The sequence below is a fragment of the Tarenaya hassleriana genome, unplaced genomic scaffold, assembly GCF_000463585.1.
Source record: "Tarenaya hassleriana unplaced genomic scaffold, ASM46358v1 Cleome7, whole genome shotgun sequence".
Classification (NCBI taxonomy): domain Eukaryota; kingdom Viridiplantae; phylum Streptophyta; class Magnoliopsida; order Brassicales; family Cleomaceae; genus Tarenaya; species Tarenaya hassleriana.
Window position 1 is genome coordinate 3345549 of NW_010969548.1, and position 25362 is coordinate 3370910.

General features: G+C 39.1%; 4 protein-coding genes across 5 annotated transcripts; 2 read left to right on the top strand and 2 right to left on the bottom strand.

Moving 5' to 3' along the window:
* Positions 1–373: 373 nt before the first annotated feature.
* On the bottom strand, positions 374–11794 carry LOC104801116 (myosin-6). Its single transcript, XM_010524220.2, has 39 exons — positions 11519–11794; positions 10503–10631; positions 10167–10310; positions 9845–9990; positions 9584–9740; positions 9266–9324; positions 8978–9137; positions 8723–8872; positions 8493–8629; positions 8225–8371; positions 8002–8103; positions 7317–7374; positions 7119–7220; positions 6784–6821; positions 6527–6653; positions 6247–6414; positions 6024–6155; positions 5823–5932; positions 5677–5737; positions 5380–5557; positions 5044–5249; positions 4742–4861; positions 4496–4594; positions 4153–4365; positions 3878–4017; positions 3655–3769; positions 3519–3563; positions 3340–3414; positions 3086–3256; positions 2810–2962; positions 2514–2714; positions 2256–2384; positions 2100–2170; positions 1869–1965; positions 1722–1778; positions 1364–1420; positions 1179–1259; positions 1011–1093; positions 374–733 (listed from the first exon to the last, which is right to left on the bottom strand). The coding sequence occupies exons 1-39, from the start codon at positions 11519–11521 to the stop codon at positions 622–624; spliced, it is 4533 nt and encodes a 1510-aa protein (XP_010522522.1). The 5' UTR covers positions 11522–11794; the 3' UTR covers positions 374–621.
* A 1227-nt stretch (positions 11795–13021) lies between these two features.
* LOC104801118 (WD repeat-containing protein 26) lies at positions 13022–16162 on the top strand. The gene is made up of 6 exons (XM_010524221.2): positions 13022–13210; positions 13339–14293; positions 14528–14629; positions 14838–15158; positions 15257–15577; positions 15661–16162. The coding sequence occupies exons 2-6, from the start codon at positions 13652–13654 to the stop codon at positions 15847–15849; spliced, it is 1575 nt and encodes a 524-aa protein (XP_010522523.1). The 5' UTR covers positions 13022–13210; positions 13339–13651; the 3' UTR covers positions 15850–16162.
* A 442-nt stretch (positions 16163–16604) lies between these two features.
* On the top strand, positions 16605–21774 carry LOC104801119. Of its 2 annotated transcripts, XM_010524223.1 has the most exons (14): positions 16605–16970; positions 17565–17723; positions 17841–17957; positions 18040–18124; positions 18409–18517; positions 18600–18667; positions 18788–18913; positions 18995–19971; positions 20133–20333; positions 20433–20493; positions 20740–20853; positions 20959–21072; positions 21167–21259; positions 21433–21774. In XM_010524223.1, the coding sequence occupies exons 1-14, from the start codon at positions 16882–16884 to the stop codon at positions 21457–21459; spliced, it is 2340 nt and encodes a 779-aa protein (XP_010522525.1). In that variant the 5' UTR covers positions 16605–16881; the 3' UTR covers positions 21460–21774. The 2 variants fall into 2 exon arrangements, with proteins under 2 accessions (XP_010522525.1, XP_010522524.1); XM_010524222.1 differs by lacking the exon at positions 21433–21774 and having other exon boundaries at positions 21167–21426.
* A 221-nt stretch (positions 21775–21995) lies between these two features.
* LOC104801120 (tetratricopeptide repeat protein 4 homolog) lies at positions 21996–25231 on the bottom strand. Its single transcript, XM_010524224.2, has 8 exons — positions 25014–25231; positions 24327–24539; positions 24030–24221; positions 23498–23698; positions 23289–23369; positions 22577–22703; positions 22398–22490; positions 21996–22269 (listed from the first exon to the last, which is right to left on the bottom strand). Exons 1-8 carry the CDS (start codon positions 25116–25118, stop codon positions 22199–22201), a joined length of 1083 nt encoding a protein of 360 aa, XP_010522526.1. The 5' UTR covers positions 25119–25231; the 3' UTR covers positions 21996–22198.
* Between the last annotated feature and the right edge of the window lie 131 nt (positions 25232–25362).

Sequence of the window (25362 nt, forward strand, 5' to 3'; positions counted from 1 at the left end):
AAACCACAATTAACTATCTTTTGGGCCCATACGAAATATTTTTTTTTTGTCTTTTAAAAGCCGAAATAACTTATAAAAACTTTTTTTTTTCATTTTATTTTGCGGGTAATAACAAGACATAATTTAATAAAAAATATTTTTAATGGCGGAAAAAAAGAAACAAAATTTAAAATTCGAGAGAGCGTTAGAAGAAGTGAATAACGGAAGCAAAATGATAGTTGACCTAAATTAGTTGGCATATTTGTTAGACGATGATTTTCAATAATATCCCTTTTTTTTTTCCGAAAAGGAAACTATTTCTTTTACGAGCTCATAACAATTACAATTACGTCCCAAAATTCGTCTTCAACCCCACCCGATGTCGCGCGTATAATAATAATAATCATAAGACGATTCAAGAATAAAGGGGGCAAAGTACGGATACGAAAATCCGGGGGTCAAAATTAAATAATAAAAGAATGAATAGGCGAGATTACAAACCATGCATGAAACAGCCCCACCAAAAATAGAAATTTACACTTCTTCCCATCATCTTTACTTTTAGTTCAAGAAGAACCCCCTCCCCTCTTCCACCTGGAAGAGCTTTCAGAGTCGGAGCTTCTCGATGAACAATAGTATCAACTAAAGCAAGAAACTGAAGGATGGATTTTCAAGAAGCTGTTCGGCTGGTTTAATGGTCGCGAAATCCTTCTCTTGCATTGAATTAGCAATGTCATCGATCGAGAAGGGAATGCTGCAGGAAACAAATCACGATACCCGGTTAGTTTTCCTTGTCGGAAAACGGTTTTCTGTGTGTAATCTAAGCTAAAGTATGATGATTCAACAAACAAGTCAAGGTTTTACTTTTCCATGGCGATTTAAGACAATCTAGGATCTTGTCTTAATTCAGTTTCCCGTAAAGTTTTTCTATAGTGTATATAGTTTCCTACACTTTCGCTGTTTCGACAAGTTTCTTACTAACCTAAAGCTTATCAATGAGGATAACAAACTGAGGAGAAATTCTCGATTACCTGGAATCATCGTCCAACAAGAAGGAATCGCTGTCTGCATCGTTGGATTCCTCTGTCATGAGCGCCCGCATGCTTGAAATCACCTGCGAAGAAGAATTCGCTAATCTCAGCATCTAGAAGGTAAAAAAAAAGTTTTTTTTTCCTTTAACAGTATAAAGTTGGACATACATCTTGAGATACGCTTCGGGTGTTATAGCTGTCATCCCAGTACAATGTGCATATCCGGTAAAGCTGCTGGACACTGAGGATCTGAACAGACAAAAGGACATAAAACAAGAAGAGCTTGACATGAGTGAGCGCATGAAATTATTTCTAGGAAGAGACGTGATTTAGCCACTGGCAAAGAGATTTACCGGGCAAAGATCATTTGCTATTTCATCGTAAGAGATTCTGTATTTTTGGTGGATAACCTGTCGGGAAACAAAGACAAAGTTTCATTAGCACGGCTCGAAAGGAATAATAGAACTAAGAAGAGAACAAAATACTTGAAATATAGATTGGTAATTGATTAGTCCAATTCAAGTGGTCAAGTGAGGTTTCTGTCAACAGATTATCAGTATTATCAGTTAAAGTGTGATTACCGATATAGTTATGATACAGATAACCATTACTTTGGAGATTCAAAGTGTAAATAAGAGCAAGAAAGTACCATTTCACACACCGAGAGATCAGGGAGGTTAATATTTTCCGGTTCAGAAGAGAAAAACTTACCAAAAACCCTACAGCTTGACGAATGTGTTTCAGTTCATCCCAAGATGACCCAGCGTACTGCAAATCAACCCGAAGGAATGGAAACAGTGTTACAAAACTGAAAAAGACGCGGTATTTTGTAAGAACATCACGAGTTAGGAAACTTACTTCTTTGGCTTGACAGCACCAGAGCTCTAACTCAGCTAATCCTGCTTTTACAAATTCTCCATTGCTAAATGTACAACACTCTTTACGTAGGAGAAGGCTGTAATAATATTAAACAACACATGAAACCAATTCCAAGTAGACTGGAAAACGTGGTTAAAATTGTGCAATAAAACTGACAATTGGTCCGACTCAAGTCCAAGTCATCAACTAGATTTCGATGAAAATAATCACCTGTTAAATAATTGCACATTGATGTACAAGAAAGTTTGAGTGTATATCTTCTGGATGAGTACTAAAGGAACCTGGACGCCACGAAACATATGAGAATTGATGAGTTGGAATGGAGATATAGTATAAGGGCAAGATTTTTTTTTCCCAATTTCTTACATAATTGTCTTTCAATGTGGCAAGTAGCGAATTGAGACTCTCAATAATGCTCTGCCAGTGATTTGCTGGGGAATCTTTTCCAAAGGACCGACCAGATCTCAGCATCCCTCCTTTGGACATTCTCGGTGCCTGAAATTCATCATTTGGCACCACAAGACAAAAAATATAGAAAGAGTGAAAACCAGATTCACCATCCGAGTGCAAAAGGAACAATCAGTTAAGAGTACTATAATAGCAGTGAATGGAAATTGACGAAACCTGAATGCATAGAGAAACTAAAGTTGATAGCTCTTTCTTCAAATTATCCCTAACCATCCCGAATATTTTCTCCACATAAGCCGCAAGCTGTTGCTTGAAAAGCAGAGCTGGGTACTTAGCCTCCACTGGGCGTACCACCGCAAGAGCAGCAGCTTCAGCCGCAGCAGCGAGGTTGCCTGAAACAGGGGATGACCGGAAGCTCTGTCGAACAAACATGAAAAATGATAATTAGGCTCTGAAATATTTGCCAGTAAAAAAAATGGTAACCTGCCATATTAACTTGAAACTTGTAATACCAAGGCCATCCTTCCGAATAAAGATGTCGAGATGGGTGGCTTCTTGCTTGGCGTTGCTCCACTGCCACCACTTTTAAGGCTTTTTTGAAGCAAAAAGAGTAGGGCCGATGTGTTTGACAGCCAATATGCCAAGTGAGCATTATCATCTTCCTTCTGAAAGATTTGGAAAGCAGTTGTAACTTCCTAGTCTTCTCAGCTTATCTCAATCACTAGAAATGCAATCATCTAAATAAGGTTGTCATCTGAATTGATGTCAAGAAATGCGTTCCCGTTTACCTCAATTGCAGTACCAATCATCTGAATAAGGCAATCAAATACATTAGTCTTCTCAGCTTCAAAACATTTCCAATGAAGAAGACACTTGTATATCGTAAATGCAGCCACGGGTTTCTCGTTACTGAAACCGATGTTGTTCATAACACAATCAATGAGAGCATCAACATTCTCCTGCAGTCACAGCAGATATCAAGTTATCAGAATTACTCAATTTATGACAGAGAATTAATATGTAAAATAGATCGATTAAATACAAGTTGGCGTTCCACTGTAGATTTCCCAGCTTTTATGTCAGATTCCATTCTCGCTGGTGTTGCAAACTCAGCTTCCTGGGAAAGAGACTTCTCAAATGAATAAAAAAACGAGAAATGAAATGGAAAAACAAAATGAGAAATCCAGAGCTTGAGTTAGTCATCTAGAAAAATCACAGTACATTGAATTGGTTCCCCAAGTTTGTACGGTGACCATTCTCCAAATTCTGCAAACAGAGAATACCAAGAAATTAACGTCAAGCACAATAACAAGTAAGCCAAAAGAGCATATATGAGCAGTTCTGAGTATTTTTCTACCTTGACAGGTGCAGTTGGAGGATGCCCTGTTACAGTCCATGCAGGAGTGCTTAAGATTGTTTGCTGACGCATAATTTGTTTCTCAGCTTCCATCTCTGAGATTTTCTCTTCAAGCCTGAAAATGAAATATTAGCTAACAGTTTGAATATGAAGAATATTAAAGTGGAAATCACTGACAAAGCTCTTTACTACTTTTGCTGGTTCAGATTCTAGCAAAGAGTACCTCTGCATTGCAGTGTTCAACTTCACTACTTTAGATTCAGCCTCTAGTACTTGCTTTAGTCTATCCTGGCTAAGTTTGCTGGTCTCTTCAAGCTTCTTCTCTGTCTCATCGATTTTCCTCTCCAGTGAGCTCACCATCTCCTGTATAAGACAAGCAATTCAGAAGAAACATACTAGTAGACTTATTCGTGCGGAGGAAGGACATATTGATAGTATTAAAAAAATATTCTTCTTCTGCGAATAGCACTGAGCTATAGATTTAACATTGCAACCAACCTTCAACTTTTCCTTTTCACTTGTTAGCTTCTCCGTCAATTCCTTGTCAACAACTGGGACCTCTTTTATAACAGGGGGTATCTCAGATGCTTTCTTGGCAGCCTCAAGCTCTTTAACAAGCACTGCCTCAGTTTCTTTGAACTTAAGTTGCATTTCCTCTAAAGCAGACTGCAATTTCACATTTTCTTGCGTTTTGGCTTCTTCCAGGTCAATCTACAATGTTGAAGACAATGAAAGAGTACTCTTAGTAATTCTGATAAATTGCAAGGAAGACTTGATGGACAAGAGGTCCAAACACAGAAACAAACAGAACACAAAGAAGTGAAGTTCGCTTCATTCTCACCCTCATCCGTTTCTCTAATTGCAATCTCCATGTCAGCTCTTCAACTTGCTTCTCTAGCTTGTTCTTGGCTTCTTGAAGAGCTCCAGTTTCCCGTGCAGCCTTATTGTAAATTGAATTACAGAAAAATTACATTAAATTTCATGAAGTGTAAGATACTCCAACATCAGCTCTCGAAGAGAAGTTTTCTCTCAAACAAACACTATGATGGAAGAACAAAACTAAACATAGAAAGAAAGCTCGATTTACCGTCTTAAGTTTACGGAGTTCTCTACGACCAACTCTCGCTCTCCATCCACTTTGTGTCACTATGGCTGCTTTCTTGAGCTTTCTGTAATGAAGCTGAGACAAGTATCCACGGCAACAGCTCTGTAATGTAGAGTGAACATTAGTATAATTTAGACTCTGACACAGAGAACCTGGCTTCTGTCTGTTACTCACAAGCTCCCACGAACTGTTCAGTTCTGGTAGTAGAATGTTACTTTAGTGTTTTCGGAATTATGAAGTAAGACCAATAGTATCAAATTTCAGCACTTTTAATACAGGTGTACCTGGATTATTGTTGCAGCTTTAGTTTGCCTCTTGAAATGTAGGTCATTCCGAGCAACCATACCGCGCATACCCGCTTGAACCGAGACAGCAGCAGAATATAGCTCTGTGAAAGACTTCCTAGCCAGAAACCTACGCAAATCTCTCTGGATTCTCAAAGCAGCAGCTTCCCTGCGCGTGCCTTCATATAAATTTCTAGCAAGTTGACCTGAAAACGAAAGATACATACATGCTAGTTAGTTACAAAAAAAAAAAAATCTAAAAGAAAAAATAAATAAGAAACCCATGTAAGTCTAGTGAGGGAAATTACACAAAAGCCTCTGTAGAGAGTTAAATACCTCGGCAAGCTGCCTGAATCTGAGTTGCAGAACGATGAAGAAGGACAAAGCTTTTGCGAGCAAGGTAAGATCGAACTTTTCTCTGGATAATGCTTGCTGATCTTCCTAGGACCTCAGTCCTTCGAGCATCCAAGTCTGCCATTTGTCCGGCCCTAAGAAAAACCTTCGTCTTACCAATCTACAAATGCAAATGCCCACGTCTATATTAATTCTACAATCTCAGAGTATCTCAACATAGAAGCAGCAAACAGCCTTGAAGAAGCTGTCAGACGACTTTCTGGTCATTGAAAAAATTACCTGAAAGCCTTCAAGTCCCATCTTTTCCAGAAGCTTCTTGCAAGCAGCTGGTTCATCAGAACTACAAAAAAATGTCAACCAGAGAACATATCGATGAGAATAACCTCTCATCCAAGGACACACTGAGAGAGGAAGGCACATCTTACCTCTTATTCAGCATTTCTGGGGCGAGGATAGCAAATCTGTCCAAGAATTCATCAAAATGTTTCCTAGTAGGATAGCCTGCACAACTTATCCTTATTGCCTCCATCACTCCCTGAAGTTAGAAACATGGCAAACTATCAATCTTCCAAGGAAAAAAAACAGAAGCAGTGGATTATAGAAACAGAAATGGATGTCATTCGGACCCCGCATCGTAATTGCTGAAGCACATTTTTGTTCTCAAAGATTCCTGGCTTGAGAAGGTTATTGGGCTTTATGCAACGGATATAATGCGGCTCTGTGGTATTCAGAATCTCGAGCAATGATACCAATTGTTGCTACAAACAAGCACAAAATGGCCTCAATAATGGAAGCACCTATTAAATAAAGAACTAGCTAAGAGTGAAATTAGGGACCAAATCAGCTCACCTTGAAACGGGTACCTATAGAGGAGAACTTTGATTGTTTGGAATCATCGGATAAAGGTGGAAACAAATTTGCTACAAAAGAACATTTAGAAGCATTTAGCAAGGCCTGATGCTCAGCAACAACATAATCCTTGTTCTTGTCCAGGAAAAGTTCTGTCTGATAAGTGACCTGGACGCGTAATGGATATTAGTATTAGACTGGATAATTATAAGTCAATTGCTGAAATTTTGTAGTAAATCTTCTGATACTTTGTGAAGCAGCGAATGGAACAGATTCTCACATCACCAGCATAATGACAAATTGTGAAGTCACTACGGGCTAATTTGGGCTTGCTAAAACGCTTGTGATTTTTGAACGTCTGGTATAGCTTCTGAGCAAAAGTCTCGTGCGTTGACCTTGGAAACATGCTGAGACAAAAAAAACTCACTTCAGATATATTGCTAAAAAAAACTGATAGAAAACCAAAATGAAAGGATAGTAGATAATCTAAGTCCGAACACGAGAAAAGAGTTAAGCAGATTTTGGTTTCACACTCACCAAGCTTCATCAAGAAGTGCAATAATCCCTCCTGGTTTCTGAAGTGTGCATGAAAAATGGAAACACACACTGGGAATGAGAAATGGATGATAAGGAGAATTACACGATAACATATAAATGAATCACATAACAAGAAAAGACAAAAAGCTGCAGCAAATGTTGGTTGGGGATGAAATATAGAAACAGGAGCAGCTGTTTAGAAAAGGATTGAGAGATCAACATGGGATGGGTTAGAGTGAAAGCTTTAGAAGTATTGTAAATCAGGTCAAATGATGAAACTTCAAAGATTACTGAGAAATTGAGAATAAATGATGAACAGATATCATAGCCAAAACCTTTTCTATTAAGTCTAAAATATCTTGATTGTCTACAAACTCAATGTAGCTCCAGTTGATCTCTTCCTTCTTATACTCTTCTTGCTCCATTTTGAAGACATGCTGCTCGGTGAAAAATCACACAGTTAGAACAATGGGCAAAGCAGAAAGACAAAACAATAAGAGCATAATGGAAAGAAAGAGCTTGCTTAATCAAACCTGATTAAAATGCTGCTGGAGTTTCTCATTTGTCAAATTGATGCAGAATTGCTCAAAACTGTAAAAGTACAGGCAACGCTAAGCAGTAATTTAAACAATGGCAAGAATCTGGCAACCATTGAGATCATAAATAAATTCTTTTACAGGGAGGACCACCACTGTTCATATTCCTCAATGTGTGATCTCGATATTCCAAGGTTTCTCTATGATATTGTCCATATAACAACTATTTCCTAGGCATCATTGTTAAAACAAATCGATATAAGAACCTCTTGATAAGAATCACCTAGTAGAACTCACCCCCACATCTAACTTGCAGGGGAAGGGTGCCTATGGGGCATCCCATCAGGTCCTCTTGTACCCGGTGTTATCGGCTGTATAGAATTCTGTCCAATACTACTCTCTTACACAAAATTAAGTTTAGTAGTTTGCCCAAATTACGGTTTAGTACAGCAACCTTGTGAAGAAAAGCAGTAAGATATCTGGCTATCCATTTAGAAGACTGCACTGGCTTGACAAAAAAAAATGAGCATACCAAGCATAAAACTACATGATAGCAGACTCCTGAGACAGAATAAGGACCAATACGTTGAGCTGGACTCATATCCAGAATTATCGTATATCCATTATGTTAAAGAGACCCATTTGATCAATTGTGAAAACAATAGGCGTACCGGTTAAGCACCTGTTTGTCTTGAAACTCTCGAATCCATAAATATCAAGAACACCAATCAATTGCTTCGAATCGGGATCTTGACCAATTGAATTATTAATTTTGTCCACAAGCCTGCAAAGACCAAAAGGATTAGTAGAGAACAAAGATGATGAATTGTACTTCAATTATTTCTTCAAATAAACTGAAGTATCAATCAAGAATATCTTTCTTCAAGGCAGAACAAGAAACCCACCAGTCAAACAACCTTGAGTACATGATTTTAGCTAAAGCATCTCTACTAAGAGCAGCAGATTCGGGATCAAGAGTTTTTGTGATGGTTTCATCACGAGTTACTATGACACGTTTGCAAAGAGAATCCTCAAGTGCCTTCTCATTGCACCTGGAAAATAATATGATATGAATAAGGAGACCCTTTTTCTGTTTGCAACAGAAGACCATAAAACGGAAACAACATTTTTTTCGTTGTTCTGAATTTCACTTTTATTAGTTTAGTTATTTACATAAGAAGCTCAGCTGTAGTTCTCAAATGAAACCACGATTTTTCATCCTTGGGAACCGATGAATCAATCTCAACTCCTTTGGCAAATTCAACATTCCCGAGATGGAGAATGGCTGCGACGACCCTGAATATTGCATCCTGGGGGAGATACCAGTATAATACGAGTCATTTATGGAAATTATATAGCAGCTTTTGCAAAATCTAAAACTGATGGAGTTCTGACATAAATACCTGCTCCTCATGACAAATCCCAACAATATCCATAGCCTTTCTGGTGGTATGATATTCCTCCAAATCATTCACATCATCCAACTCAAAACAATTAGATTGGTTGAGATAATGGTACGTCCTTGGATCACCCAGTTTGTACCTTTGAACATCCTGATAGAGAACGCGGGTGGGCACAAAAGCAAGATGCCATTACTATACCACAAGAGAAACAAATGCTCAACATGTGACTACAAGTATTTGTATTTTGTAACTTACTTCTGGCGGTGCAGCGCAAAGCATGTAGAAGCAATGGTAATTTCTTTCAGGTTCAGAAACTTGACACACACGTGATCTTTCCAACAAATAAGTTCTGATTGCAGCTCCCGATATCCTTCCCCGTTGATCAAACTGAATTTCCACAAACTTCCCAAAACGACTGGAAGTACACAAACGAACAAGTTAATAGAAACTCGGGTAGTAGATGATATTCCAGAGCTTACACAAAAAGTAAATAAAATAAATAATGCAAAAGAAAATATGCTAAACAAAAAAAAAGTCTTTTACCTGGAATTATTGTTTCTAACTGTTTTTGCGTTTCCAAATGCTTCTAAAACAGGATTTGACTGTATGAAAGGAAAATATAAGAAACCCATAAGAAATGGACCTTCTAGCTAAAGGTGCGAAAGACAACGACAATCACATTTGCAGAAACTGAATGTGTAAACAGGGGTTTAATGCGGACAACAACCATACATCCGACTTTTGACCTTTAATGTAATCATTCACTCTTCAGTTACTAATGAAAAACTAACGTTGATGAAAAGAAAATTCAACCATTGTCTAGGCATCATAGAAGGAAATACTCATATGATGATATTTCACCTCCAACACTTTCTGCTCAACACTCCTTCCCTCGGAAGCTGCTCTCCCTCCCATATAAGCGAGATATCTCATTAGCAACTTCGTACTCTCGGTTTTACCAGCACCACTTTCACCACTAACCAAAATGGATTGACTTATTCCTTCGTTAATCATCTGTCTGCATAGAGTGAAGCAAGCAAACGGGCCATTTTACATTAAAAAAATCAAATAAAGATAACAAAAAGGAACAAAACATAATTAGATCATTTTGTGATGAATTACCTATATGCAGCATCTGCAACTGCAAAAGGATGTGGACTCAACTCGCCAAAAGCAGCACCTTTATATTGAGCCATCATATGGCTACTATAAAGATGAGGCAGTCTTCTAAACGGGTTAACAGCAATCAGTATGCTTCCTGTGTACGTCTGGAAGTAAATAAGGGTTCAGCTTAACAGAAAACAGTTCTTATCGCAGAAAATCAGTGGGATGAAACAGCCTTCTAGTTCCAGGTGGACATTGTATACATATTGCATATATCTACAGCATTAAAATAGCACATGTGTAGGGTAAGTGAATGGATAAATCTACATGAGAAACTCACATAAATTTCGTTTATATCATATCTTGACTTCAAATTCTGAAGGACTCCGGGTTCATGCAAATAAGCTAGCCTTGTCATATCATCCACGCCAGATGGAGGTGCTTCGACGTCTTTTGGGTAAGCACTGGATGCTTTAACAACAACCTGAATTTCCAAAGCAATAGCTTTCATGAGAGTTTCTTATGCTTCAGATGACAGGTTTAAAGCTCGGGAAACTTAAAAGGGCTTAAGAAGCATTTGATGGTCATGTGCAAACAAACATTTTGCAGAGGAGACCAATAAGATCAATATAAACATCTCAAAACCGTCTGATTATAGCTCAGTGGAGGCGCATACTGTTTTTTCTGATGTGCAGAGGACTTTGATCTCTTCACCATTAACCTCGACAACTTCACCATCCATCCATGCTTCATCAGGATCCTCCACCCAGACATGTGAACCGACTGTAGAAGTGAAGGTAGTAGCCTACAGAAACAAGGGTGTCAAAGGCATAGTTCCTTAACAAGAAAATGGCATACGAGAGTCAACAACTTTTTTCCCTAGTTTTGTAGTAATTCCAGCAAGTCCTCATCATGAACGTGATGATGAGATATGAACTCCATTCATAAAGTTTGGGTCTATTTACACTCTGATCATAGTCGGAGGGGAAACTTTCCACTTTTGGCTTGACAAAACACTCCACTAATTTGGTTATTCATCCCCACACATATTGTCCCAAGGCAGTCGGCGTTGGTAAATTGAAAAGATAGCAATATTAAACAAATTCTTCCCCACACAAAGAAGGCCGAGAAATTCAATTCTTGCCCTCTCCGACACTGATTTAGGGTAAGCAGAACTGCTTAAATGGGCATTGCCCCATATTTTTGAGATTGCAGAAAGGCTGAAGAGATTCGAAAAATGGCTGAAATGCCGCCACATTGTCTGTGATGCCCAGAAAAGCCGTGTATTTCATGGAGGTATTCAGCACAATACAAAGATTTCAACAAGATTCAGTCAGGATATGCACTAAGTGCCAAACCCGAACTGAGATGTCGGAATTTGAGTCAAATCTTCTATCTATCAGGATACTGGTAAGAAAAGAGTCAACACGGTCATTAATCCATGACCCGAACAGAAGACATTTCAGAGCCGAAATCAGCATTTCACGAATGAGAAAGTCATAACAATCAAACAACGGAAAAGATGCCATTGAGCGACTAGCTAAACCCAGATTCCGTTGTTTCTTCAAGTCAAACTCAGATTCAATCAAACAACAGCACACAGCAAAGTGAATAAACAAAAACCCCATTGTTATTTTTCCCACATAAAACCAAAAACGATCAAAATAATGCACCAAAACCCATGAACCCTACCATTTTGCTTCGCAGATCAGGAACTCGGGTCTTGCTTCTGGATCTACTCGGAATCAAGCTACCATTAAACTTCTTGTACTAGCTTCGAAGACCGGCAAAAAAACACCGCCGACAAACGAAAAAGCTTCGAGAGAATGAGATTCGGTGATGATGAAGAACAACTCAGAAAGAAATGCGAATTCAAATCAAAACGCGTTTCTGATTTTCGTTTTCTCGAATAATTCTGGGTGTAATATTTTGTTTCTTTTTATTTTATTAAAAATTTTCCTTTCGTGCTTCCCTCTCTCTCCACCTCCCTTGGGATCTGGTCGGGAAAAAATTTACTCAAAAATCAACAACGATTATTAATTAAAAAAAAAACATTTAATGAAGCCATAATATTCCTAATTTGCCCCTACAATCGCGTCAATTTTACGGAACTAGGGCTTTTGGACCAGAGAGATTTTATTTTTGTCCGATTTCTTACAAAGTCATAAAAACAAAATGATTATTTTTAACAAAAAATGGTTTCCGCATCCAGCAATATCGGAAGCGAGTTAAATAAGGATTAAAACCAATCCATTATGGTAATGTATTTCTTGATTATCTGTAACGTAAATATTAACATCTTTCTTACTCGGCAAAGATATTTTATTTGATGATTTATAACCATGTTTGGGCACGTTTGGATACATATATATATATACATATACATATATATATATATATGTGTGTATTATTTGGTAATTATTCATTAGTCGTTGACATGTTGGCAGGGTGTGAAAATGTCGAAAAGGCGAATATCTCGTGTCGTTTTGAGTTTATTTTATAAGTTTTGAGATTATTTTATTATTAAGGTATATACTTTGATTGGGCTTTTGGGGAAAAAAGTGTACGGATTAACCTATAATTAGTAGATGAGTTATTAAACTAGGGTTTATAGATTATATGAATGTATTTTCCAATTTTGTTCAATTTAGATACTAATCTGTAATATTCTAGATATATACAGATATGTAAATTAATTATGAAAAAAATGTTTAACAAATATATATATATATATATATATAATATACTAGTAGTAAAACTTGGGCCTACCTGAGCTTTAGACACGATAGATCTATCATATCATATTATATGGGCCTATACTTGATCGGCCCAACGTTATAGATACTTGTGGGCTCATAGATAAGGCCAGCCCATTTTGATGGTAGGGCCCAATCAATCCAAGAACACAACAAAACAGGCCGAGTCCACCACCACAACCCATCAGGAAAATTTTGTATTTTTCTAAAAATACAATTTTATTTTAAAAAATTCATAATTATTTATTCGTTGCGACAAAAAAAGTCAGATCACAGTGTACAATTAAAAATCACTTAGTGATTAAAATCTATGGACCGTTCTAAATATATGCTTCCCCTAGTTTTATTTATTTATTTATAAAAAAAATAACATATGATATGATTATGAATAATATTTGATAAAATAAGCCATTTCGTTTTCATTCAGACTGATTTTTCCTCTCATCTTTTCAAGCGATCTCTCACTAACCGTCCATTAACGATAACACAGATTCTTCCCTCGTAGTTCCCTTCTCCTTACGATTACGAAGAGGATCAGAGAGAAAAGGATCTGTCCAAGAAAAGTCGGATCCGGGTCGGGTCCTTATTTCAAGCCCGTGTCGTTGTTCTACGTTCGAGGCTGTGTTCGGTATTCTTCCTGTTCTTCCCTCCTTTTTCTGTGCAGCTCTTTTTTTTTTTGTGAATCTGTCTCGCGATTCCCCTGTTCATTTCTCTCTCCACTGCTTTGATCCATGTGTCGTCTCTGCGTTTGAACAGCGTTCCCGGTTCCAGTTGTGTCTGTCGATTTGGGTTTCGTGCTTGTCGGATTCTTTCGGAGAAGGCGTATAGATTGCAGAAAAATGGATCGGAATGGTTATTGCTATTTTCTGTTTAGGTGATGTCAATCTCCGGTTTGGGAATCTGAGGTAAAGTCAAATTTCAGCGGGAAATATGTTCATCTCTTGATCTTTTAGGGCATAAACTAGTGGATGGGGAACAGGGATGAAAATAGTTTGGCCATAGGGAATCTAGAAACTCGTCGTTTAGACGTTAGAGAAGAAACCTGGGATAGTGTAGAGTTTTTGCAGCAATGGAGGAGATCTTAGGTTCAAATGGGTTGCTGAAGAAACATGAGTTCATACGAGTTCTAGTTCAATGCTTGTACTCTTCAGGATTCACGAAATCGGCTTCTTGTCTGGAATTCGAGTCCTGTGTCCCGTATAAGTCTGCTGACTTCGAGTCTCTTGAAGTACAAGTTTTGAGTGGCCATTGGGACAGTTGCATAGTAATCCTCGATAGAATTTTTGAGAATTCTAGGGATGAGACGAGAAATACGGCTCTGTATATGGTGTTCAAGCAATGCTTGTTTGAGTATTTTACTCGGGGCAGTGCTTCTTTAGCTCTGGGTGTGCTAAGAAAGCAGGTTCCTCAGTTTCGAATGGGAAAAGAGAAGATTCACAAGCTTGCTTGTGACATTCTTTCGATGAAAGAGATCGAGTCCGGTAAAGTAGAAGAGGGTTTGGTTCAAGATTCGAGGAAGAGGTTGTTGGTTGAACTGGAGGAGTTGATCCCTGCACCAATTGTTATTCCTGAGAGAAGACTGGAATATCTGGTCGAGACTGCTGTGATGGATCAGATTGATTCGTGTTTGTATCATAACTCTTGGGATGAGGTTTCGCTCTTTAAGGATCACAGTTGCGGCAGAGACCAAATTCCTGCAGAAACCGTCCAGGTGTTCGTTATCTGCCTTTGTTTTCGGTTTTTTTTTTTTTTTACACAAGACAGAGAAAGTCAACCGGGGTTCATCTGGAGCAGATTTGCAGAATTTGTTAACTTCTTTATAGTGATTATAGGATGTTGTTATGTTTAGCCTGTTTTAAATGTTAGAAAGTGGTTTTCCCCGTGTACGGGTCTTTGTTGTTCGTCATTGCTTCTCATACTTTCTCAATAGCTTCTTCTCTTGCAGATTTTGGCAGCTCACAAGAATGAAGTATGGTTTGTGCAATTCTCTAACAATGGGGAATATTTGGCCTCTTCATCGAGTGATTGTACAGCTATAATATGGAAGGTGCCGTCTTATTCTTTTGTACTCTCGACAAGCTGTCGTGTTTCTGTGTTCATGCATTCTCTTTTCTTTAGCTGTCGATATCTTAATTTTGAGGAAGCTTGTTAGTTTCATCATTCTGCTGGTGAGGATTCTAATGCTTTTTAACTTTTTCTTTTGCATCTTAATATGACTGTTTAAACCCGTTCCTCCTCCCTAATTCCTGTTTCAGGTATTGGACAATGGAAAACTCGAATTGAAACACTCTCTCCAGAGCCACCAGAACCCAGTGTCCTTTGTCTCATGGAGCCCAGATGACAGAAAGCTATTGACATGTGGGAATGTTGAGGTTCTCAAGCTATGGGATGTGGAAACAGGTGATTGCAGACACACATTTGGGGATAACAGCGAAGGTTTTGCGGTCAGCTCGTGCGCTTGGTTTCCCGACTCAGCCAAGCTCATATGCGGTAGTTCCGATCCTGAAAAGGGGATTATAATGTGGGACACCGATGGAAACAAGATCAAAGCATGGAGAGGAGCTAGAATTCCAAAGGTATTTGTTTGGATAAGTTGACAGATTCAAGATTTCGAAAAGCTAATGCTAAAAGTTCTTCCCCCCACAAAAACAAAAATGATGTAACTCCCAAATAGGTCCTGGATTTGGCTGTGACACCAGACGGGCAGAGCCTGATAACAGTGTTTTTGGATAAAGAGATACGGGTTTTGAATCTGGCGACGAATGCAGAGCGAGTAATATGGGAGGAGCATCCGATCACGTCAATCTCGGTCTCGGATGATGGAAAATTCTTCATCATCAACTTGAACAGCGAAGAGATACATCTGTGGGATGTTGAGGGCGAGAACGAACAACCTGTGAAGTTCACAGGGCACAAGCAGAGCAAATATGTTATCCGCTCTTGCTTTGGTGGGTTGAACAGTTCGTTCATTGCCAGCGGAAGCGAGGATTCGCAGGTACACATGCATACGTATATATATATATCTTTATAGTAGATGAACATTTTGTTTCTTAGACGAGATTGATTGGTTTGTAACAGGTCTACATTTGGAACCGGAAGAGTTCGAAGCCGCTGGAAGTGTTGTCGGGCCATTCAATGACTGTGAACTGTGTCAGCTGGAACCCTAAGAAACCTCGAATGCTGGCTTCAGCCAGTGACGATCGGACAATCCGAATTTGGGGACCTGCCAATACAAGAACCGATCTAACGTTAGTTGACAGAAACTAAAGCCAGAAACCGGCATTCATTCAGTATTTGCATACTTGTTTTTTCCTGCAATTTCCGTTTACAGTTTTGTGAAACATAACATAGCATCATTTCATATGGGCTGGCAGCCCGCCACCCGGTCTTGAACCGGACTGATTCCCACCGAATTGGTTCATAGATAATTCACTCTGTTTAAAAACGGGTCAAACGAACCAATTCGTCGGGAACCACTCAGTCTGCAGGTTAACCCGGACAGGCCACGGGTAAGTCTGCGGACTGAGTTTTGTTTTCTTCCAAATTTACTCTGAATTGATTGCAACGATTTATTTTGATTTTTTTGTTAGTTTATATAAATTGTTTGGTTAATTTAGATGTACTAGTTATTCCTAATGGTATCGCTAATAATGTTGCAATTTTTCTAATAAATCAAACAATTTGTTGAAAAATCAATATAATTTCATTTCACATTAATCATGAAATTTTTTCCACCCAATATAACCAGATGCTTCATTACCTCACATATTAAAAATTTCTCTGATCTATAAAATGATAAACTGATTTCCAGATTAAACATAAAAATAACGTTCTTAATAATTTATTATTTATTTTCTCTGTCAAATACAAGGGTCATATATCAAAGAAAAAATTTGGGTTCACATGTACTCAAAACAACAATGGGGCATTATTTTGAAAATAATAGAAAATAAGTGACGTATTAATAAATAGAAAATCAATAAAATTGGGCACTGCAACAGAGGAAAAAAAACTTCTTTTAACATTCCGCAATCGGCTATTTTCCTTTTTAGGTTTCTTCGTCGCTTTCATCGAGAAAGTCCCGGACGATTACCCAATCATCTTCAAGAACAAAACCGCCGGTGAGAAATCTCCGGCAGATTTCGATCGGCGATTTGGCCTTGTTTCTCCCTAACAAATTGCATGATTAGGGTTTTCTTATTCTTCTTTTTCTTATTCTTCTCATCCTCCTCGTCGTCAGTCGCATCTATGACTTCGCCGTCGTCGGCTTATGTGTTATCATGAATATCGGATTTCGAGATGACGGGACGCATCTGTCCTCACGATCAACCTTCCCTCCGATCGCCGATACCGTCACCGAAACCAGTGACTGATTTACACCGCCACAGGTCGGGTCTTGCCTATTGACTGGAGTTTAAATTACGGATAGATTTTGAATCTTTTCTTGATTTGCATCTTCTAAATTGTGGGAAATAAAAAGATTTTATTTCAGCTTAGGCCATCCCATGTTAGATCAAGTAATTAGAAAGCGCATTTAGGAGATCATACAAATTCTGAATTTTTTTTGGTTCTGAATATTGAATTATTTGATGCTGTAGTTTTTTTTTTCCAGTTTATGGTTCCTAATTTTATGACGGCCATGCAAAGTTTTGATGTGTTGGATTTTGGGTACTGGCTTTGCAGCCTAGTTATTCTCAAGAGGACCCGTACATTCCATTCCATGTTCATCAAGTTTGGGCATTTGAGCTGGAATTAGGTTAGCTTAAGTAATTGCAAGAGTAGCATATCTTGGATTTTGATCTTAAATGTTTAGTTACTGAATATTGCTGTCTTGACTTCACATTTGTTTAGTTGGATCTACCAAGAAAGCTCTAAGCACCCTGAATTACACCTTGCTTAGCTGAAGCTGGATGATGAGATGAGATCTATAAGTTGCTGATCTCGTTGTATTACTCTAATCCTGGGTTTGTATAACTGTTTAGTGGTAGGAGCGTTTTAAGCTTGCTAGTTCAGCGGGAAATTTCACCAAAGACCAAGTATGTAGCAAGGAAAGGATGGGGTGAAAATAGACGGGACGCTGATTCCTCCTGTGGGACCACTAATGGACTGGTGAGAGATGCTGGACGGGGGCTTGTTTCTTGGTAATGTTCTTTCCTCAGTTTTGCATTCCTCTATGTGTCCATGTCTCTTTGTTGTGAAGCTAGAATGTCTTGCCATGATTTTGGTATTCCCGTGTAATTGATATCTTTTATTTGCAGGGTTGAGGTAGAGTCGTTGCAGCATTTATCTGCAAAATATTGTCCTCTTGTGCCTCCTCCAAGGTCAACAATTGCAGCAGCTTTTAGTTCTGATGGAAGAACTCTTGCTTCTACACAGTGAGTATTGTGTGTCATATCTAGTTGAGGTTAAACAATGTGTTATGCCCGTTGAGGTTCACCCAATTTCTGTTGCTTGTAGTGGTGACCACACTGTAAAGATAATTGACTGTGAAACTGGGAACTGCCTAAAGGTTTTGAGTGGCCATCGGAGAACCCCTTGGGTGGTGAGTTTGAAACTGCTAGCCCCTTTTGCCCTAGTTTATTAATTCTGTGCCCATATTGCCACAATTAATAGGTTGTATTTTCAACAAGTGCTTGTCATTGTCTGTGTTGGGTGGATTACAGGCGTCAACATTCTTATGTTTTTTTCTGTATTGGCATGGCATTTTATGTGTGCAATACTTACAACAACTTGAGTTGATTAGTATCTTTTCACAAATCAGATAATTACCTGTGCATTTCATGCTAGCCTTGCGATGAGATTTAATGTTGTTGGAGCACTCTACAGGTCAGATTCCACCCACGCCATTCAGAAATACTTGCTAGTGGAAGCTTAGATCATGAGGTGCTCTTATGGAATGCAAAAACAGCAGAATGCATCAGATCTCATGATTTCTGTAAATCTCAATATCCTTTTGTTTCTTTTTTTTTTGTTTTCTGTTTTTCATCATATTTGTTTTAATCCTCCATTTTTTACAGATCGGCCTATTGCTTCTATTGCGTTCCACGCTGATGGTGAATTGCTTGCTGTTGCATCTGGACATAAGGTGTACTATCTATCTATCTTTTTTTTCTTGAACCTCTTACCATTGCAGGAGGCACGTCCCTCCAGAACATAAATATTTGGTTTAAAGATCTCAGAGAGTTTTGTTCATGATGTGTTCCAGTTGCACATGTGGCGCTACAATAACAGAGGTGAGGATTCCTCGCCGAGCATTGTGTTGAAGACAAGGCGCTCTATGAGAGCTGTACACTTCCACCCACGTGGGGCTCCATTTCTCTTGACTGCAGAGGTGGGCGCCTACCTGTTAAGAATTCAGTCAACTGTTGTCTCACCTTTTGTGTGAGCTTACGTTTCTAACTACGTGTGACAGGTGAATGACCTCGATTCGTCAGATACTTCAATGACAATGGCAACATCTCTGGGTTATTTGAGATATCCACCCCCTGCTATTTTTGTAACCAATACACAGGCTGGCAATCGTGCTAGTTTGGCAGCTGAACTGCCTGGTGTACCGTTACCATACTTGTGTGTGCCTCCATATTCCATAGATGATTCAAGTGGTGCTCCAATGGGGCTGCAGAATAATCAAAGTGCTGCAGAAAACAGCGGTAGAATGATGTCTGCCCCCTTGGCTACTCCAGCCGTTCCTTCTGGTCAATATCATGTTTTAGAAGATTCAGCAGGCTCTGCCCGAGCAGAAACTAGAACATCTACTACTGCAGTTGATGCCATGGATGTGGATGAAATTCAACTTGTTGGAAGAAATGGAATTCCTGGTCAAGCTTCAAATCAATCACATCTCTTTGAGATTGGACAGCTTCCGCAATTATTTCAGTTTAGAGACAGAGCATTGGAATTACCTTTTCTGAAAGGATGGCCGATGGCTCGAAGCCATGCTGGTGCCCATTCAAGGGCGCCTCTTAGTGGTAGTAGCGGTCATGGACATTCGGCTCCTGATATGGGTACTTCAGCATCATATGTATCAACAGGCAGTCTAGAGGCTGCAGTAGCGTCTTTAGAAATCCCTGGTGGTGTTAATTTATATGGCATTTCTGGAAGAGGTGGCTCTCGAGACCGAATTTCACAGACGCAATTCTCAGGATCACAGCATGGTGTTTCCTCTCGTGGAACACAGCATGGTGGGAACCATGGGATCACTACTCAACCTTTGATCGACAGACTTCAGTCTGACATTACTACTTCAATTGCTGCTGCTGCCGCAGCTGCTGCTGCAGAGTTACCTTGCACTGTGAAGCTCAGAGTTTGGTCACATGACATCAAAGACCCATGCGCACAATTGAAGGCTGACAAATGCCGGTTGACAATATCTCATGCTGTTCTTTGCAGGCAAAGTCTCTTTTTCTTTTAAAGAAAAAATTTGCTGCTTAGAATCGTTTATATCATTCTTTTATGCCATAGATAAGTCTGATCTGATGCTAGACCATATTTCTCTTCTTTTTTTTCTGAGATTGTTGATTTTTCTGCTTTTTTTTTGTCTGTCTTTGCAGTGAGATGGGAACCCATTTTTCGCCATGTGGGAGATATTTAGCTGCCTGTGTTGCATGTGTTCTTCCTCATACTGAGACAGATCCTGGATTGCTGATACTGTTCCAACAAGATTCAGGGCTTGCCACTTCCCCTACTCGACACCCTGTCACGGCACACCAAGTCATGTACGAACTTCGTGTGTATTCTCTTGAAAAGGAAACGTAAGTTCTACTTCCTACATTTCCTTATTTTAGTTCTATTTGTGATTTGGTCTGACAGATAACAGAGAATTCAATAGACTATGAATTATTTCTCTTCAGGTTTGGTTCAGTACTTGTCTCACGAGCAATTAGAGCTGCACACTGCTTGACATCTATCCAGGTATGTTCCTTTTGGTAAATAATTGGATGTTGTGACCGTTAGAAATAAGTTTCTGTTGCAATTTCATTTGTGTCTTCCCCTAGGTATGGAAGACAAGGTCGCCATTGCTGATGGCTAGTTTGTTCCTTTTGATAAATAATTGTATTTGCTTGTCAAAGTAACATTTGTTAAGGTTGACAAAACTTGTCGCATTGTGCTCTCTATTGTCATGACGGAACACTTTGTAATCATGATTTCTCGGTGCAGTTCTCGCCTACCTCGGAGCACATATTGCTTGCGTATGGCCGGCGTCATGGTTCTCTTTTGAAGAGCATTGTCAGTGATGGAGAAACAACATCACATTTTTTCACGGTGTTGGAAGTAAGTCTGTAGTGTCGTCGACCTTATTTCCAAATTGTAGTATCTACATTAAATATGACATTCCATTCAGCTGTTCATTGTTTTTTTGAATCTCTTGCCTGTCAGATTTACAGAGTTTCAGATATGGAACTGGTGAGAGTACTCCCGAGCGCCGAGGACGAAGTTAATGTAGCATGTTTTCATCCTGATCCTGGAGGAGGTCTTGTTTATGGAACAAAGGTAAATAATCCATAATCTTGTTCATGTCAAACTATAAACACCCCCGAAATAAAACCCTTTTATCCATTAATTTTCCCGACATGGAAAAACGCAGGAGGGGAAACTCAGGATCTTCCGGTATAATAACACCGGCTCTGCCTCCAACCTATACGAACCAAACAACCTGCCTGAGGAAAATCTAGCTGAGGTAGCATTGCAGACAAATCTTCGAACTTGTTGAAGATCTGAAACATTTTTTTGGTCAAGTCAGTCAGTCATAATCAGGAGGGATTTTCCTTTTTTGGTCATATTTAAAACAAAGCAACTGTATGAATATAAGGGTGTGATTCTGATTTGTCATTAAAATCTGTGAAACCACAGGTGCAGACGTTGGCATTGGAGTGCTAACCAGTAAAACTGCAATCGCCCAATTCCAGAGGAGACCTCTATCTTGGCTCATTGCTTCTTCTTCTTCTGGTGTGGTTTCGTGTTCTTTTGTTCCTTCACGATGCAGGAAATGTTAAAAAAAAAAGGAATGTTTTGTTGTTAGTTTCTGTATCTGTAAGTTTTTTTTTATAGTCCGAAGATTCATCGGGTCAAAGATCCGACAACATCTCCCAAAAGCGAGGAAGTCCAGTTGAGTGGAGATTCGAACCTACATCTGTAAATTTGTAACACGGCTTGGTCATATATATATAGGAGGGAGTTAGTTTCTCTGGCGCATACCAAGATTTAAGGATCATAGACATTATATGTTATTAAGAGTTATGAGATTTGACCATTTGTGAAGAGACTTGCATTCGGTATAAAATCACGGGAGTGAGTGTGAGCGTGTATTGTCCGAAGCAAATATAAACTCGAGTTTAGGGAAACTAAATAATGATGGAACAATGTGTCGGGGAACCTTGCCAAATTGGTTTCCTCCTCCTTTGTCGAAGCATGACGTGTCTCCAACTCCACTCGTTTGCATCATCATTTCATTTTCAAAGAAAACATCGAGTTAAAAAGATTTTTTTTTAAAGGAAAGGATTAATACTAATTGTACAAAAAAATATTTTTGGAATTTAGTAATTCACCAAAAAAAAAAAAGGGAGTGGATGAAATATCCAAGAAGACAGCTAAAGTATGTGGTGGTACATCATCCCTTTTACCGAATAGTCCATTTTCCGGCGGTGAAGTCATGGTAGAAACTGGACCGCTTCGAAACAACATAAAACACTGCAACAAAGAATCATTGGGAATCTGTCAGTCAAATGATTTCAAAAGCTTTTTTTTTTTTAATTGATTCATCAATGATCATAGCAAATGGTGAAACTAATTAGAAAGAAAAAAAATATATATCAAACCAGGAATCTCAGGGATGATGAAGGAAGGCTCTTTCAACACATCATACAACGTTCTCCTCTCCTTCACTCTAACCATTCTCCTCTCTCCCTTCCCTGACACCAACGTAAAAAGGCCACTCTTGAATGATTTTACCCCAAAGCTTGCCTTGGTAATTTCCATAAAAAGTCGAAACTCTAACCTTTTGGTGCACTTTTAGGAGCTACATTGCCGTCATCATCGCCTCTACTTTCAGCTTCAGAACCTTTGGTACCTTCTAGAAGGTACCGAATAATTCTACACCTTGACAAAGCAGCTCCAGAGCCTGCCTGGAGATTCCGGTAATAGAGGGTGAGAGGAGAAGGCTAGAATATGCATCATCACTAGTAACTTTTCTAATTCATTATAACGTAAGAGTTTTCAGTATTTAATGAGGAGTGTGTTTTCAACAAATTCTAAGGTTTGAGCTTCACGTAATACACATTCAACATCAACATCGCCTTAGCTTAGACCCAAGTTTATTTGGGGTCGGCCGCATGGATTCTTTATTTCCACTCATTTCGGTTTTGTGTTAGCTCTTTCGGAATTTGTAACAAATCCAAATAGTTCTTAATTATACGTTCCCAAGTAAGCCTAGGTCTACTCCTTCCCTTACTCTTCACCCCCTTCCTTTACTCTCTAACCGGTGCATCCATCGGTCTACGTTGTACATGTCCAAACTATCTTAAACGTGTCTCTGTTAACTTCTCTTCTATACCTATTTTGATAGGTGTTTTATATGCAAGGAAAAGTGAAACATTCTCTAATGCAGACTTCACCAATGGTAAGATCTGCTATGGGGTATAGACCAGGAAAACATTTTGACGAGTCTATGAGAAAGGAAGATTAGCTTAGGACTAGAAGGGGTCAATTACCTCATAGTACAGCTCAATCGCATCACGTGTGTAATTGTTATCTTTATCCCATGGCAGTGGCGGGCAATCCTCTGAGAACATGTAAGAATGCTAAGGACCAACAAGATAATATCATGGCACAAATGTAACTCGAAGCGGGTCAACTCAGAATTGTGTTAAAGCACAGTTGTCATACACACACATACAAGAAAGAAGATTGAAAAGGATATGAGATCGAGATGTGTTGAGAGCATGTCTGTTTCACAGAAATCCTCGATGAAGTCGCTGGTCATGACTTCGGCATACAGAAGCAGGACAGGCCAATGGAGAATGTTGTTTTTATCTAACACTGGTTTTCTCAAACCTGTGAGTTCTCGGAACATTGCCTTACCGATCTTCACGCCTCTGCTCTCTATTGCTGAGAGACAAGTCTGCAAAAAAGAGGTAATCGAACTCAGTAGTTTCACATGTATTAAAGCCTTGGTTGTCTTGTAAATATAGAAGCTCAGTGTACAGTATTATAGACAGAATACAAGAGAAAAGACATCATAAATTTAGAAAAGTTCAGATCTTTCCATAGCCACATAAAAGATTTCTTGGAAGTTAATTCTACAGACAGTCATGTCATCTGCAAGGATTATGATGGTTTTAGGGATTACTGCAGTTATGAATCTATATGTATCTATATTTCAATTTTTTTTTACCACAGATCTCCCCAACACAGAAGAATTCCTTTAATTGGATTAGATCCAGTGTCCAAACCTTGGCATCTGCCACAGCCCGTGAGACTTCAGCCTCATGTTGTTCTTGATCCTGTTTCTTTGAATTCACCTGCCTTAAAAGCTTCTTCAGTCCCTCGTTGCCTGGATCTTGCCCAATTCCTTTATCGCAGTAAGTTTTTGCTTCGTTTAGCAAATTCAATGACATTGATGCCTTTGCAGCTCGATAGAATGCCTTCGAATCAATAACCCAAAAAACAGGAAACGATAATCTCGAGGCTATAACAAGAGACAAAGACAGATAACTTATGATAAAATCAAGAGCCATGTAGATAGATACCTTAACATTTGTTGAGGAGAGCCTGATTGCTTCTTCAGCATCTGTGAGGGCACGTCGATAGTTTCCTAACAGTAGATTGACATGAGCTCGATTCGAGAACAAGATTGAGGTCTCTGAATCACTTAAAACATTCTGATTGATTGCTTTCGTGTAGAAATCAGCGGCATCAGAGTAATGCTTTTTCCCCTTCCTCACGCATTCATTACCCTTTTCCTGCACCACAGCTAGTGAATTCATCAACAAGACTGACGAATACATATTAACATAGGAACAGAATCAGCCCCGCAGAATTTATAAACAGGAACGAAGCGATATCATAGAACAGAGACTATCAGCATAATTAACGCAAGGAAATATTCTTAGCATCAGAGAATGCTCAAGACCCAGATGAACATCGTATCTAATTGTCCGATTGCGTGGACTTCCTTCGATAAGGTAACCCAAAGTCCTGAACTTGACGAATTTAGAAATTCAAGTACAAGGTAATTGCTTCAAAACTCACGCAAACAATGGTTTCAGCATCAAATTCGACATTCAGAAATCTCGAAACACGGAGACGACAACAACACCTCCAGAATTAATGACCTAAGGACCCAAAACCGCCATTAACACCATATTCATCGAGATTACACATCGAATTACGGCGAAAAGAGAAAGAGAGATGGAGAGAGGGAGAGAGCTTTGTACTTTGAATTCGAGGGCGGCAGATTCTTTGAGAGCTGAAATTGCGTCAAGATCAGCCTTTTCACTCTCCGTCGTCGGTTCCGACCCTGCTTCCATCCATAAGGCCATTGATTCCCACAAGATAGAGCACAACACTATGACCCTAAAACTGCAGCAGCATAAGCTCCGTCTCCCCTCCTCGAGCTCTGTTTGTGAGAATTTCCTATAGATCCTTCTGGATGAATCAGAATGTTACCGAAGAACCTATTCGATTCGGTACGATGCAAACCGGAACGGTCCAATTTCGGGTTCAGTTAGTAAACCGTGCTTCCACCACCCGGTTTTTTATGCCGTCTAAAATATGGATTGTTTA

What these genes read in the sequence shown, in the direction of transcription:
- LOC104801116 (XM_010524220.2), bottom strand. An exon ending in GTCAAGCTGTAGGGTTTTTG is followed by an intron (nt 1,421 to 1,721) that starts GTAAGTTTTTCT and finishes GTTTCCCGACAG; the next exon opens with GTTATCCACCAAAAATACAG. An exon ending in TTGTTGGACGATGATTCCAG is followed by an intron (nt 734 to 1,010) that starts GTAATCGAGAAT and finishes TGTTTCCTGCAG; the next exon opens with CATTCCCTTCTCGATCGATG.
- LOC104801118 (XM_010524221.2), top strand. Translation starts at nt 13,652, where the DNA reads ATGGAGGAGATCTTAGGTTCAAATGGGTTGCTGAAGAAACATGAGTTC. An exon ending in GTACAGCTATAATATGGAAG is followed by an intron (nt 14,630 to 14,837) that starts GTGCCGTCTTAT and finishes TTCCTGTTTCAG; the next exon opens with GTATTGGACAATGGAAAACT. An exon ending in GAGGAGCTAGAATTCCAAAG is followed by an intron (nt 15,159 to 15,256) that starts GTATTTGTTTGG and finishes ACTCCCAAATAG; the next exon opens with GTCCTGGATTTGGCTGTGAC.
- LOC104801119 (XM_010524222.1), top strand. Translation starts at nt 16,882, where the DNA reads ATGACGGGACGCATCTGTCCTCACGATCAACCTTCCCTCCGATCGCCG. An exon ending in CATTTCTCTTGACTGCAGAG is followed by an intron (nt 18,914 to 18,994) that starts GTGGGCGCCTAC and finishes TACGTGTGACAG; the next exon opens with GTGAATGACCTCGATTCGTC. An exon ending in ACTGCTTGACATCTATCCAG is followed by an intron (nt 20,494 to 20,739) that starts GTATGTTCCTTT and finishes TTCTCGGTGCAG; the next exon opens with TTCTCGCCTACCTCGGAGCA.
- LOC104801120 (XM_010524224.2), bottom strand. Translation starts at nt 25,118, where the DNA reads ATGGCCTTATGGATGGAAGCAGGGTCGGAACCGACGACGGAGAGTGAA. An exon ending in CTGCCGCCCTCGAATTCAAA is followed by an intron (nt 24,540 to 25,013) that starts GTACAAAGCTCT and finishes GCTGTGGTGCAG; the next exon opens with GAAAAGGGTAATGAATGCGT. An exon ending in CATCATCCCTGAGATTCCTG is followed by an intron (nt 22,270 to 22,397) that starts GTTTGATATATA and finishes TCTTTGTTGCAG; the next exon opens with TGTTTTATGTTGTTTCGAAG.